Raw genomic sequence first — 16,259 nt, 5'->3', positions numbered from 1 at the left:
CCCTCTTTGTCTTTGAACTGAATCACCGTGAATGAGAAGCCAAATGTCAGAGGGAGTGTTATAGTACGCTGCTGGATGTTCTAGAAGGTACACATCCAACACACAATTAAACAATGATTCCAATAAATATGTCAGAAGCTGCATTTTGAAGCATTATGCATTACTTTCCAATTAGCGCTAACATGTTGTTGTGATTTCCATAAAATAAATCAAGAGTGGATGGAGATTAATGGCTCGCAGGCTCACAGAACTCCACTCAGGATGGTTTCACTTTATGCTTCAAGACTCTGAGGCTCAAAATGTCGACACTGTTGAAACTTAGAAAACACATCAGATCTCAAAGGGGAAAACATCATGCTGGATAGAAACACCGATATGGACTGGGAAATGTGTTAAATGGGTTGAAAGGATGCCACATCGCTCGATAGAAAATAAAATGGTCAACCTACAGAGAGCTGAACTCAAAGACGCCCCAAAAATCCTCCAGAAATTGCTTGCATACTATTGCCACATGAGGCTGGGCAGTCACGTACCAGGAGGAACCCAGGACCCACTGTACTACAGCAGGGTCTGACAATGGGTCCTACCTGCCATTAGGTATGATCCGATACCTAATAGCAGTTGGTGCTGTTGCCTGCAGAGATCTGTGCATCCCTCTGTGGATATGCCTCTACAGGCCGTCACTGACCCACTACCATATTGGTCATGCTGAATGATGTCATTACTGGCATAACGTTTTCCCGGCTCCTCCTCACTTTCACACGGGCTCCAAGGTGCCAGGCAGTGAGCACAGGACTCACTAAAGGATGTTGGATCCTTAGACCACCCTCATGAAGTGTCAGAGGCATTCACACCAGTGGCATGCTGGAGGTCACTTTGTAGCTCTTGCAGTGCTCAACATTATCCACCTTGCACAAAGATACTTCTCGGTGTTGTTTCTCATTGTTAGAGAATAATACAAGAATAATACAAGTAGGAATTTAAATTTTAAAAAGCTGTATGGTTTTCAACTTCTTGGCTGTGTGACACAGTTAAATGGAAACAGATTTACAAAAGAAATGTTGAAGTACCATAATCAAGTGGCTCATTTGTCACTCATGATTTTACTGAAGAGTTGAAAAATAGCTGCATGCTATACAAAATATCTCAGGGGAGAGATAGAGAAGCTGTAACCTCCTTCAAATGTCATATGCAATAACATCAGTGTCACAGAGTCACTGCTATAAAGCTGCCATTTAGTTTTTAATTAAGTTATGATTAAGCTTAAGTAAAAAGTAAAAAGTCCATTTTGTTTTTGCAATATGTACAAAATATCATCATTCATCAATATGTGTATTGTCTTAATGCACTTGAAATTATTTATAAATTTCACCATAATATGCCACCATAATAAGTTTTATAATTTCTGCAGTTACTTGGTTCCACTCCCTTCACAGTTTCACACAGTTTTTGAACACTAGATTTAAGATCATTTAAGGTAAGTGCTCATTTCAGCTCATATTTGTGCAGTGAGGAAACAATTGCCTTTAAGAGTTTTTACTACCATGGGGCAAAAGAATACTGCAGTAAGCAAATGCCACAGTAATCGGCATGTGGAGATGGGTTTGCTGAATATTTTAGTGTGTGAGCACGTTTCATGTGCATATGCTCCATGCGATTGTATCTGCATATGGTAAGTGTATGCCTGTCTCTGTGGGGGATAGGAGGGTTGGGGCAGGTCAATGTTTAGGTACTGATGTAAAAAAGTGTATCAGTGTAGTGCGTGCAGTGTAATTAAGTAAGTGTCAAAAGATTTTATTTTCCTGTCATTCCAAAGTGCTGTGTATGCTTTCTTTACCCCACCAAGCACGCACTCTCTCTCTCTCTCTCACACACACACACACACACACACACACACACACACACACACACACACACACACACACACACACACACACATTTAGGCTGTGTTGTAGAATGAGATCTGGATGAGCAAGCTGGGGGGTGATGGTAAAGTTGGAATTTATTCCTTTGCATCTAAAATTCCTATTTGCTGTTCATGTGCAAAAACTTTCCTGCAGTGACCTCATTAGACATTGTGAGAAGCTGTGAAATCAAGAAGTAAGAAAACAAAAAAAATAATTTCTCTGCATGTGCCTATAGACAGTATCTGGCTGGGAGTGCGTGTGCGTGCATATCTGTGGTATCAACTAAGCATGCTGCATATGCATGCAGACAGTTTTGGTCCACTTTTGCACTGAGTAGCGGACTATGGGGCTCTTACTTGTTCTCGAGGATACAAGCAAAGACAGCTACCTTTTCTCCATTAGCACTTCCCAGCACATAGCAGCCCATAATGTGGATGAGGTTGGGCTCTGGGTTCAGCTTGCTCATCAGCCTGCTGAGTCGCCGCCAGAACCTGGTCACACAGGAGAGGTGAGAGGTGACGACAATCAGCATAAGTAAGGGCTAAGGTTACGATAAAATACTATTTATTGCCAGTGTTTAAACAGATTAGCTTGCAGACTAAGAAGTAACTCTTTTTTTTGCTTTCAATAGCCTGTGTGATTTTTTTCTATTATAATGCAGATTTGATGCTTATGGTCTGTCAATAGTGAGCAACACTGACTAGACCTGTGTTACAAATAAAAACCTGTAATCAGTAAGCTGACCAGCTCTCAGCATAACACAGACTCAAACTAGACTTCCCTTATAAAGACCAAATATTATGGTGCTTTAGGTACCGTATTTTGGTAGTACAATGTTAATGACAATGTCACCAAATTGGGATTCCACCCACTTGGGTGGTTTTAAGGTTAAGCTAAAAGCTTAAAACTACAAGTGCACTCAAGAATGCATGTATTACACCCTATCAGACCCCATACCTTTAAAGACAGTCACCTCCACAGTAGTCAACCGTGGTGCACATTAAGACTACTTAAACTTTCTTTTGCATAATACTATCTAAAACAGATTACTGCAAAGCTGAAGGACCCTGCTAAAACGAAGAAGCAAGAAGTTGAGGTGTCTGCCTATGGTTAAGGTTTTCAAAGTGGGTTTACATGAAAAACAGTCATCATATATTTAAATAACAGTCTTAAATATTTAAAAGTTAGATAACAGATAGCTAAAATACTCAATCTAAGGACAAAACGTTTGTTCCTGTTTCAGTCGTATTTGCCTGCCGTGTTATCTTGTAACTGCAAAAAAAACAAAACAAAACAAAAAAACCCTTCAAAGTCCAATAGAGATCAGGAGCAGAATCTCAGCTCACACATGAAAATATACTGGTGTGTGTGTGAGCAAATTAAAAAGAAAAGTGGGAATGAAAAGTTAATTTGTTTCATTAAACCACTATTAATGCAAACTGCATGTGGCCTGGAATAACTCTAATGCACTTTATATATTTTATTTTTATTGATGTCTGTTCCAATATTTTCTGGTCCCAGGCCTCTTGATGGTTCAATACTCCAAGTAATGATTAAGTTTGTAACAGCAGATGCAAATCAGAGTATTTTCTTTCAAGTTCAAATTTCAAATGCCATTTGAAATGAATATTTTCAGACCACAGCAAGGACCGCAGTCTTGACTATGAGCATCCCTCTTTGCGAATCAGACTGTACTCATCTGAGCTGACACAGATCTTCTGTTGTTTTGTGTTCATTTGAATTTGGCAGTTGCGAATTTAACCACATTATCCTTTGAAGAATTTTCCTCTTGGTTTTGCTGTGGACATTTCCACAGCTGTATTAATTATATTCACAATGAGAGGAGCAGAACCCATTTAAATTAAACCATGTACAAAATGTAAAAAAAATTCTTTATGTTATGTTATGATGAACAATAAACGCTTGACTTATGACCTATAAGTTATAACCTATAACTTTACTCTTTTGCTACGAATGTAAAATTAATATTAATGCACTGGAGTGAATTCTGTCTCTTTTTTCCATTTCTTTTCATAAACTCACTGTTTGTTTCTTCACCCATACTTTACAAAAAAACATATATCCTTCCCTCAGGCGAGACTTACTGGATCATATCTTCTTCTTTCTCCACCTTGGCAAAGGTTGCCACTTTATTCTTCAGCAGGTATAAATGTCCCGGACCTCCCTGCAGAAAGGTGTCTGTGTTATGATAGACAACGTTGTACCGTACGCTGTAGACTTGAAAACTGATGGGGTTATTCCATCGCATACACAAAACTGTGAAAATGTCTTGAGCAGCTCCTCATTTCTTCATACTTATCTTCAAAGCAAACAGGCTTTTTAAATTGTTCTAGAAGACAGGCTCTCCAGGTTTTCTGAAGATTATTCAAAGTTAGCAGCCTTTTTGCAAAAACAAATCTTTTTTTTTTTTTTTTAGATAAATCTTTGAAAAATGTCAAAGATACCACAGGTCAACTGACATAAAATAGTACTGTTGCAACAACAATACAAAGACATAAAAACATTGAATATCTCACCATAGTGTTCAATGTCCTTAAAAAAAACAAAGAAAAAAATTGACAAGTGGCAGACTGTGGTGCTATCCCTCAGCTTCCGAGTATTACCTGTATTTGAAAATTTTGTTGGAATTCTGATCCCAAAAAAAAATCTGAAAAGGCTAAATTATGTGCATTAAAATCCTGTCTGGACAGTACTATATAACCACTATTAATTGATGTGATGAAGAGAATACACACACTAATAATTTCATTCAGGGATATCACTTATCAGTCAGTTTGTAATTAGTGGTTAGAGGACTATTGTGACTTAATAGAATGCTATTTTAAAGGGACATGTGACACAATGATGTCAAAATATTTTCATACTCTGTCTTCGTTTTCACTCACCTGGCAGAAAATGAGCATGTTCCAGATTTTACAGCCTTTCCTGTAGGCAGTCAGCTTCTTCTCGATCTCCTCTGGGTGAGAGAGAAAGAGAGGTGTCACTTTTCCCACTCAGCCATAATGGTGACACACACAAATTGGCTGTCCCTTGAGACACACACACACACACACACACACACACACACACACACACACACACACACACACACACACACACACACACACACACACAGGGGAGTAGAAAAACAATGAGTCATCTGTGCACTCCAGCAAGATGAAACTTATTCCACCCTCATCCTGTCCACATTTACGCAGAGTAATTTTCACTTGAGGTCTAAAATTAAAAAAGAAAACAAGTATTGCACTCACCCAGAATGTCATCAAATGTGGCATGTTCATGGTCCTTTAAATAAAATGGAGAAAAACAAAATTATTCATTCAAAAACTGAATCTAAAAGGACAACAAGCTTTTTTCTGAGTGCTGACTCTAACAGATTACAACATGATACACTTTAACACCTAATAGAGTCTCTATTCTGTACAGCAGCGCAAAAGTTCCTCAGGTAAGGACCCCACCAAACAGTAAACCTGGAGAATAATAAGTTGTTAATGATAAAAATACCAATCAAATTTACAGTACACAATAATATAAGTTAATGATGATATTTTAGGCTAACTTCTTCTATCTTTTCAAACCACTGAGTGAGATTTGTTTCTGATTAGTTAGCTGTTGCTGTATCTTTGCTAATATCTATCCACCCGGGTCACAGGGGCAAGAGCCCAAGATGAGAAGACCAGGCCTTCCTCTCCCTGGCCACTTCCTTCAGCTTGTCCGAGGGAACACCAAGGCGTTCCCAGGCCAGCTGAGAGATATAATCTCTCCAGTGTGTCCTGGGTCTGCCCCGGGGCCTCCTCCTGGTGGGACATGCCCAGAACACCTCACCCAAGAGGCACCCACCCAAGATCCCCGAACCATCTCAACTGGCTCCTTTTGATGAGGAGGAGTAACGGCTCTACTCTGAGCCCCTACTGGTTGGCCAAACCCCTCACCCTATATCTAAGGGAGAGGCTAGCCACCCTTCGGAGAAAGCGCATTTCCATCACTTGTATCCGTGATCTCATTCTTTCGGTCACCACCCAAATGTTGTGACCATAGATGAGGGTAAGGACGTAGATCGACTAGTAAACCAAGAGCTTCACTTTTATCCTTGCTCTCTCTTCATTACAATGGACCGGCACAAGATACTTAAACTCATCCACTTGGGACAGTAACTCGTACCTGACCCAGAGTGGACTCTCACCCTTTTCCGGCTAATGGCCATGGCCTCAGAATTCTCATTCTTGTCGCTTTACATTCAAGATTCTCCAGTCTGAGCTGGAGGCCACCACCTGATGAAGCCAACCAAACCTCATCATCTTTAAAGAGCAGCGTTGACATTTTGAGACCACCTTCCAAGGGACTCCTTCTTCAGAATGAAGGCTTCAAGGTTCAAGGTTCTTTATTTGTCACATGCACATGCATGCTCCCTTCACCTGCAATGTCAGGCAAGTCAGAGTCGAGTCTCAAGTCACTGGTGTAAAAGTCCGAGTAAAGTCACAAGTCTGAAATTTTGAATTTCAAGTCCTTTCGAGTCTTTAAAAAAAAAAAAACGAAAAAAAAGAATGTTGCAGTCAGGGCCGGCCCGTGGCATAGGCCGTATAGGCAAATGCTAAGGGCGCCGTCCATCATTGAAAAAAAAAAAAAAAGCTGGTACTATTATTTCTAAATACAAAAAATAATCCCACGTTAATTAAAATGCAAAGTAAAGCTTATTTAATAGAAATATTATTTGTTACAACATTACGCCCCCCCCTCCCCGCACGGTGCGCCCCCTCCCTTCCCGTATCATGGTTCCTTTTGGACGTCACCACGTCAAAAAATCAACACAAGGTGTCAAAACGGCCAAAACTGTCAGGTGCCCAGGGAAGAAAAAAGAGAAAAGAAGAGGAGGAGAAATTTCGTTTTTTGGGTGTAATAGTAGATGAAAATTTGACATGGAAATCTCATATTGAGTATATTAGAAAGAAGATGGTCAAAAGCATTTATATTTTGGGAAATTTAAGAGATTTATTAGATCATAAAACAATGCGCATTTTATATTTTTCATTGTTTTTCTCATATTTTAGTTACTGTGTTGAAGTTTGGGGGAATACATATGAGAATACTATAAAACCTCTAAACTTATTACAGAAGAAAGTGATACGAATGATTCATAACATTAAATATAGAGAACATACAAATAAATTATTTATAAAATCAAAATGATTAAAATTAGGAGATTTAGTGAAATTACGGACACTATTAATTATGTTTAAGGCTAAAAATAATATTTTGCCCTTTAAGTTACAAAGAGTATTTTTAATGTGTTCAGGGGGAGAAGATAGCAGAAGGAAATTTTATTTTAAGCATCAGTTAGCTAGGACTACACAAAGATTAATGAGTACAACGGTTAGGGGTATACGACTGTGGAACTCTCTTCATTATAATTTAAAGAATTGTATAAGTTTACATTGTTTTAAAAAGTGTTACATGCTTAAAACGATAACTCAATATGAAGAATGCGAATGAAATTGGAGTTCATTGAAAATGGATCCATTATAATTTTTTGTTTTATTTATTTAATTTTATTTTTCTCCTTGTTACTATGTGGAGTGGTATATTTGTTGTTTGGTTTGGGTTAGGACCGGAGAGAAATGTTAATATTAGTTTGTTCCCTGATTTTTGGTGCCCACTTGTAATATAAGTTGGAATGTAGATAAGGGGGCGGGGTTTAATAAGAATATTTTCTTCTTCCTGCTCCTTTTCACACATGGTTGTAGTGCTTTATTGATAGAAAGTGTGGTTGGTTTGTTTGATCTGTTGTACCAAGTGTGAAAAAAATAAATAAATGAAATGAAATTTATTGTATTTCATATATTCATTTTTTATTTTTTGTATTCATTTATTTATTCATATATATTTTTTTATCTTGTTAATTATTCTGATTGTGAATTTGCTTTCTTTAAGTAAAAAAAAAAAGGTCAAAGACAAAGCTATTCGGTTTCTTGTGAGTACATACACTACACTGCCGATGTAGGGGGGCACCACCTAAAATCTTGCCTAGGGCGCCAGATTGGTTAGGGCCGGGCCTGGTTGCAGTTATATGCTAAATGTAAATATTAGACCATGTAATTTTTAAATCTGTGTTTTTCTCAACACATGACATAATAGTGAACGTAGAAAATATACACAAATTGTGAAATTGCACCTCTTTAAAATGCAGCTCAATTAAACCTAGCTCCAAGAATAATTTTCACCGACAGTTCTGAGATAAGCTGCATGTTATTCTTGGATGCGCTTGTAGGACCGGCTTTAAAATCGCATGACAAAAATATCATACACATTAAAAAAAAACTGCATCACCAACGTAGCCTGGAAAACATTTGCTAGTTAGATGAAGTCAGCTATCTCATCCTAGCATATTTATATGCATATTTATAATTATACGGTTCTTGGAGTGAGTGCATACACTCATGAAGTTTAGTAACTTCCGGTCACTGCAACAAGCCCAGGTACAGTTTACCGACGGATGGGTACAGGACCTTGAAATGCACCGTGTAGAACGAAAGACCATCGTACATATCATAAGTTTACCAGTCTCACAAATCGTCTTCATAAATACACATTCGTTAACCGTTTATTAATAGGACCTTTGAGCTCAATGGTAATTAATTAGCAGTGGAAATAATTTCTGGTAGCATCACAGAAATGTAGCAGTGACAATAATATTGTATGCTGTAATCGTACTGGGCAATTAGTGATACAAAACAACTGTTTTACCCTGTGAATAAAAGTATGTTTTTGTCAATGTACCATGGTAATAACAGAAGCGAAACGCAATATTATGTCAGGACAATTCACTATTTATGCACAATAAACAAAGGAGCATAGCGTGACAATTTCTGTTCAGCGCCAGACTTGCTTGTAACCTATATCACCAATTATGTTATGAAAATGACGTATTAACTACAACAGCAGACTGACCTTCGTGTAAATGCTTGGAGCAGACTAACCTGTGAGCTGGAGGGTTCTGGGACGTTATTTTTGATCTTTGAATGGCTGCAATCCAGTCGCATCTTTGTTACTTCGGAAACATGGCTCGAACAATTTCTCTTCAACGACGTAATCCGATAACAACCGATCTCTTTACCCGTCGGCTTCCCGTGGCTGTCATGCGACCGGCTATTGCAGTTAATAATACAACAGCTTCTTGCCATTTTTGTGTTTCTTTTTATCGCTGTATAACTGATTTCAATTGAAAGCCTGCGTGTGCTAGTACCTCTTGCCACGAGTTCCCAGAATCCTTTGCGGTTCTACCCGTGAATGACGTCACATTTTCAATCTCTATATAATATGCATGTTAAATTTTATATTTGGGGTAAAATATCAAGTCTTTTCAAGTAAACCGGTTCAAGTCCAATTCAAGTCCCAGGTCATTGGTGTAAAAGTCCAAGTCAAGTCACAAGTCTTAGAACATTTTTTCAAGTCAAGTCTAAAGTCATAAAATTAATGACTCGAGTCTGACTCGAGTCCAAGTCATGTGACTCGAGTCCACACCTCTGCCATGAACTCATCAGAAAAGGGTTTCCTGAAGTCAAAGAGTAAGGCAGCTGAGGAGCCAATTTCCTAAAGATTTTGATACAACTGGAAATATTTTTGTAAGGTTGACACTGCACTACAAGAGCAATGCATGTCTCACTGTCTTACTTGATTTCTTTTAGTTAACTGTCATGTAGTTTGAGGATAGGCTAAATGCTAACTCATATCAATATTTAACACAGTACCTATCTTAAAATTAAAACTCAACTAATCTCTCTCTAATAGAATTTAACAAACAAACAAATGAAATAAATCTAATGGTTTAGTCAGGAGAATTCATGGTCTTATTTTAGTGTGGTAGCATATGAATATTTGCTAATTAGCTCTAGTTGTTTGGGGCATATGGATAACGTAATAAATAAGTTAATAAACCAGAACAGTGGACAAAATAAAATGACTTGATACTGCTAAAAAAGGAAAAGCCAACATATTGAAATTTACCGAGATAGGAACATAAATTTTCATGGAAAATTCCACAGCAACCTGACCAGCAGTCACCGAGATGTTTCAGCAGAAAACAGAAAACCAAATGGACTCTTTAGTGTTGCTAGAAAGGTCGGGAAACCATGGTTCTATAATGAACTGTCATTTAGAACCAAAAAAAAGAAGACATTTGTATTTTGGCAGTACTTGAAAGAACGCTGCACTTTCCGTCGTATAATTCTCTTTACTGGAAAATGCCAGCTGGTACACAGCAAAGGAGTGCCTTTATATTTTCATCTGAGCAGACAAACAACATGGTGCCACTTAGCAGAACCTCAAAGCCAGGCTGTGATGAGTCTGTATTTTGCTGAGGAGACATGTCACTTCAAGTGGATGATTGACGGTGCTTTTCTACACTCGAACAAAAATGAACTCTGAGCACTTGACTGAACGAATCATTTACTGAGCTTCCATTTGATCTTTGCTTTTAACTTTCAAACTAGAAGCTACTGGAAGTTTTAAAAAAGTCATTAAAGTTTCTAAATTGACTAAAATGTCAGTTTTATCCACAAATGGATTTGTATGAAATTTAATACAGATTTTCAAGGTACCCACAGAATTCTAGTAATGTTGTCACCTGACTTCATCTAATGGTACTAACAGATGTCACTGTTGCATGCAGCGTATTCGAAAAAGATGAGATGGTTTTACTAAACAGACCACTCTCAGCACAGATTGCACAGAGAAGTTAAAACACTTATTTAAAGGCTCCAACCATTTGTATTTCAGCCAAATTTATGTTGGCTGGCTTGCTTTAAAAACCCAACAACCTGCCAGGGACAAGATTAAAAAAAAGTCAATCTTAACACTTATCCATCAGCTCCTGTGGCATCTCATCAAGAAACAACACCAAATAAAAAATCTACCAGTCAATCAAAATCTATATGTAGTGGAAACTCACTAGCAGATACTCACATAAAGGATGGGGATGATGGAGGGGTCGTCCCTACGAATTATGTTGGGAACATATTCAGCCTTTGGGACCTTGGAAGATATCAGCTATGGAGAGAAGAAAAGCATGCAGATAGACTTTGATTGCACATATATTCAAACTTCATTAATCTATATGTTAATTTAATTGCCAGGAACTTCACCATGATTTTGGGAGGGATAAAGTCTTCTCCGTCGCAGGCCACTCTTTCCATTTCCCTCTCCTCCTCCCAGTCGGCATCCTCGTCCAGCCCTTCATCCAGCGTCCCTGAGGAGGTCTGAAGCTCGCCACCTGGTTCACACATGGGAACAAAGGGCGAGATGAAAGGATAATACACAAACAAGATTAGTAGAGCGGGGTGCTCCATTTGAAAACGCTGCACCTGTTATTTTCTTTTCCCAGCACAGAGGGGAGAAATGGAGGAGTTAAAAACAAACGGCACACGACACAAAAGGACACAATAACAGGCTCCTTATCTGCCCAGCCAGATACAGACAGATACAACACAAAACAACAGGCAGATGGACGACAGGCCGCAGGATGAGTAGAGCTGTGCGGATGGATGGTAACAGTTGAGTAGTGGTACGCAGAATAAAGCATACTTTAAAAATGGCAATATAAAATAAAAAGAGACAGCATGTTTGCGTGACAGGGCACCTGTCAATCAGTGTTTGTTCTTGTTTTAATGTGTGTGCAGCCTTATTATGCTTGAGTGCAGTTGTCTGTGTGCTTACCTGTAGGTGTTTATACATACATGTGTAAGAAGCCAAGTTTAAGAAAGGCCTAAGGTATATATTGTATACCGTGTGTTTGCTTGTGAATAACTAAGAGAGCATGGACTCACTGTCTCTGGATTCATGCAGTGACTCAGGCTTGACGGGGGTGGGGTCACTCCACGAGCGGCTGAAGCTCTTGGCTCGACGATCGACGAAGGCTGATGAAGTTGGGGGGAGGCAGAGAATGACTCACACGCACACATATATACAGTCTCCAAAGGATAATCAAACCCAGTAATCAAGAGCTCTGTCTTATTGACCTAGCTTGTGAATCAGTCAATTCCATTGTCCCGGTTGGATATCAGGTCATGTTGCTTCATATTAACAGAACAGTAAGAGTTTACATTGTATTAGCAAATGGTTGATCATTTTTCAGTTTTTCTGTTGTCTTAATGATTCCAAGATAAAAAAGTCATTAAAATTAAAAAAGTTGTTTAAACGAAATTGCAGTAATGCACTTTTAATTTATAGATATCATTATATACAATTTAATACATATTGATTTCTTTTATCAGTATTTTTAAGTAGTTCAGACTCTCTGCACACCTGATAGGTGTGTAGAAGGTAGAAAAGGGTTAAAAAGAAATATAACCTCCACCACACACTTTCTTACTTAACACCATTTCACTGAATCGTGCTGTTTCAGTGCAACTGACCTTCATCAGATACAAAATGATTATTAACTGTTTTTTAGCATTTATTTCACAGATTTTCTATGAACATACCCAAAACACAAGTATCTTTAAATTATTAAAGCATTACAGCTGTATTTTGTTTTGTTTTGCTTTATGTTTGTATTTTGTAAATATTTAAACCATTTGTAATAAAAATGTATAAAATCTCATCATCAGAGTCTTGAGATTAGCCTGGTGGGAGTTCAAACCAAGGACGCTTTTTTCCCTTAATGTCAAATAACAATGTGAATATATTCAGAGGAAATACTTTACACATTAAAAAAGAAAAAAAAACATATCAGATATTTCAAAAATAGCACATACTCAGAACTGCACAGCTAAACAAACACCACACGTAAACTAGCTGGGATTCTGTCTTGTTAAACAGAAATTGCCTTTCAGTTCAATATAGTGCACAATCAATATCATACAAATGGTACAAGTCTCACAACAATGAACAAATACAAAGACCGTCTAAACACCGCATAGCGATAAAATTACCATCAACTAGCAGTTTAAGGAATAATGTTTAGTATACTCTAACAAAATATATACACACGTCCACACTACTGATGCTACGTGCATAAAGCATGAAAAACATCAAATGAACATCCACTGTGATGTCATGGTACACACTCGAGAGCATGAATGCATGGTAGTGTTTTGACAATGCACACACATGCCAACAGAAACAAATGCAAAGACTCACTCTGGGCCTTCATCCTGCGACTGCCCACCATCCGAAGGTGCTTGCGAAAATTTCTATCAATTTAGAGAAAAAAAGAAGAAGACGAAGCATATTAAGAATATAAAAAAAATAAGAGAGAAAATGCTTCAAACTTAAAAACATACATAGAGAAGAGCAGAGCAGAAGATGATGGGGCATCTTGATTAGGGTCAGGCTACTGATAAATTACCAGTGATCACATCTAAATATCCAGTGGGTGTTTTGTGCATATGGACTGAAATTCATCTAGGGTTAGGAAGTGGGGTGCTTAACATCAAAACATTTCATAGAATTGTCACCTGTTTTAGCCACTCAAATAGAAAATCATTTTAAAAAAATCCCCAACAACAAAAAAGTGGATGTTAATCGGGAATAGAGGACCAGGGTTTTAACAGTATATTTTATAACGTAAAAGGATTGGCTCTTTATATAGGGCCTTTCTACTCTACCCGAGCAGCCAAAGTGCTTTATACAACATGTCTCGTTCACACAAGCACTTTTCCCCTTATTTCAGTGTTTTCTATCCAACATTCACACTCCAATGGATGCATCAGAGATCTACTTGGGGTTCAGTATCTTGCATCCAGGGATCAAACCACCAACCTTCCAATTAGTAGAGACCTGCTCTACCCTCTGAGCTACAGCCACTCCCCAACTTTCAAGCTACCATTGAAAATTACAAATGTCCAAAAGCTTCATCAGTTCACCATGGTTAATAATCACAATTACCTTTGTGTACTACATACTTCACTGACAGTGAGCTGGTGTTTGAGGTGAACCATTCCAGTTCATGGCAGATGTCCGAACTCAAAAGCTCAAAACAGTAAACAAAGTCTGCAGTTTGTTGTTTATTTTTCACAGTTTAGAAAAATCATCACAGTTTTCTTTGGATACATGATAAAATGGTAAAGAAAAGTTATTTTATTAAAATGAAGCAGACTTTTGCAAGTCTGCTTCATTTTAGTACAATATAGATTGTATTGTTTTTGCACGTCTTATCCACTGCAGATATGCAGCTGAGCTTCTTGGGGCTTAGACTCATGTCTATTCTTCTTCGTGCTTATGTGGATTCCCTCTGGTTACTCTGACTTCCTCCTATAGTCCTAACACATGCATGCTAAGTATAGTATAAAGGTATATAAAAGTCTTTTTTATGAAAATAAATAAAAAATTGAGATAAATTCAATGAAAATCAGATGGGATCAAACTGTCCCACTGACATCCTGAAATATGTACAAAAGTTTTCCAGATTCCATGAAATTCTCCCTGCTGCTTTGTTCTCGTGAGAACTGAATGAACCCAGAATCTCTGTTTCTTCCTTCACTTGTTTAGAAACATTACAACATTCTCATAATCACTTGATGTTGACTCCATTTTTGACTCCAACAATGTGACATAAAGGGTTCAAACTGACACCATAAGTGCATCTACTAAAAATCTTGGAGGAGTTCAAATCACAGTCACCTCCACCTCAAGATCAAGCTTAGAGGTCAAGTTTTGTGAAAATCTTATGAATGGCATAACTCAAGAAGGAAGTCACTTAGGATTTTCATATTTATACCAGGTTGAGGGTGAGCATTGGTGGCCACCAGTATTTGTGTGTGTGTGTATATATATATATATATATATATATATATATATATATATATATATATATATATATATATATATATATATATATATATATTTATTTATTTATTTATTTATTTATTTTATTTTATTTTTTGTAGTGCATTTTGTGAGAATAAATTTTTCAATCATGTCTTAATTATTGTGAATCTTTTTAATTTTCTGCAATGTGCTCAGTGTTTAAAGGCCTTTATGCTTACAAAACCACAAAGTTATCTTTTGAGAATATGGTTAAGTTTAGGCAACAGCCTAAACTTAACCATATTCTCAAAGGATAACTTTGTGGTTTTGTTTGTGGCATTGGTTTGCTTCTACTTCCTAGAGGTTAAGCCATAGATTATATTTTGTTTTGTGTGTCTATTTTGTCTTCCTCGCTGTTGGGTAGCTAAGGTTGCCTATCTAGCTTTCTGAAAAAATCACATCAAAAATAGGATGAACGGGTAAATCAGTGTGTGGACTCTTCTGCTCTATGTAGTTGAGGCACATGGTACTGTGATAAGGTTCACGGAAACTGATGAGAATGGGTCGCAACCCTATAGCTAATTATTTATAATAAGCCCCACCTCTATTAAAGGTTGTCTGCCCCATATAGTATCTGTTTTTGGTGGCACTGCACAACACTGGGTGCACCCCGGACAGGTCATCAATCTGATGCAGGGGTAACATAGCAAAAAACTACCAACACAATTTTCTAGTTTCATCATGGCTAAATAGCAAAAAGAAACGTGCAAAAGCAAAATGCAAAGCTCACATCCCTACATGCACCATTTAAAGATATTTGAATCCAGAGCACAGTTGGAGGCAATCCAAAAACACCCCTGACATGTCAGTGTTGATTGCAGGAATGGTGAAGGCAGCGCCTAAAATAGAGAGATGACTCAGAGGAGAGGGGGACCCATCCGTCAGTCAGAGTTGTATTTTCATACTGTGTGACAACTAGCTTTTTAAATCTACCACCTTCACACCAAGATAATAAAGTCAAATTCCTGCCAGTATATGTATGTGTGAATTCATATTTCTGCAAATAAATCGCCCCTAACCTTCGCTTTCCTTCTGTGACCTTACAAAACACTTTGCAAAATTATCCTCATTAAACCATGAATAATTTAATTTTTGAAACTAACTGAGATGTACCTTTCTATTAAAAGCATTGCACTCTATGTGACACAGCTCGGTATGCACGCACGCACACACGCACGCACGCACGCGCACACACACACACACACACACACACACACACAAGCTCATACAGCATATGGAATGTCTCAGCCTTGGTGGATGTGAGGCCCGTTGCCAAATATTGATCAATTCATTGGCTTTGACTGCCAGCCACAGAGTGCAGAGCTGCAGCAGTATATTGACAGACCCGTTTTTACACTTCAGTGTTCAGTGAGGAACATTTATTAAACCTGCCACCCACAGCCTCCACGATTCACGACACACACACACACACACACACACACACACACACACACACACACACACACACACACACACACACACACACACACACACACACAGAAACATGTGCGCCGGAGAATGCTTTTACGA

The 16,259-nt window shown here is 38.0% G+C and overlaps 1 protein-coding gene across 1 annotated transcript in view; it reads right to left on the bottom strand.

Annotated features, from left to right (window-relative positions):
• Nucleotides 1-16,259, bottom strand: part of nsmfb (NMDA receptor synaptonuclear signaling and neuronal migration factor b) — a 73,614-nt gene that overhangs the window by 25,434 nt on the left and 31,921 nt on the right. Inside the window, exons 7-14 of the mRNA XM_004565818.3 lie at nt 13,062-13,114; nt 11,747-11,836; nt 11,066-11,193; nt 10,887-10,970; nt 5,180-5,213; nt 4,814-4,884; nt 4,013-4,092; nt 2,296-2,398 (exon numbers count right to left, since the gene is read on the bottom strand). Of these exons, the coding sequence (XP_004565875.1) occupies nt 2,296-2,398; nt 4,013-4,092; nt 4,814-4,884; nt 5,180-5,213; nt 10,887-10,970; nt 11,066-11,193; nt 11,747-11,836; nt 13,062-13,114 (643 nt within the window). The remainder of the gene's footprint in view (nt 1-2,295; nt 2,399-4,012; nt 4,093-4,813; nt 4,885-5,179; nt 5,214-10,886; nt 10,971-11,065; nt 11,194-11,746; nt 11,837-13,061; nt 13,115-16,259) is intronic.

Source organism: Maylandia zebra, linkage group LG12 (genome assembly GCF_041146795.1).
Source record: "Maylandia zebra isolate NMK-2024a linkage group LG12, Mzebra_GT3a, whole genome shotgun sequence".
NCBI lineage: Eukaryota > Metazoa > Chordata > Actinopteri > Cichliformes > Cichlidae > Maylandia > Maylandia zebra.
This window is presented reverse-complemented; position numbering and strand designations above follow the sequence as displayed.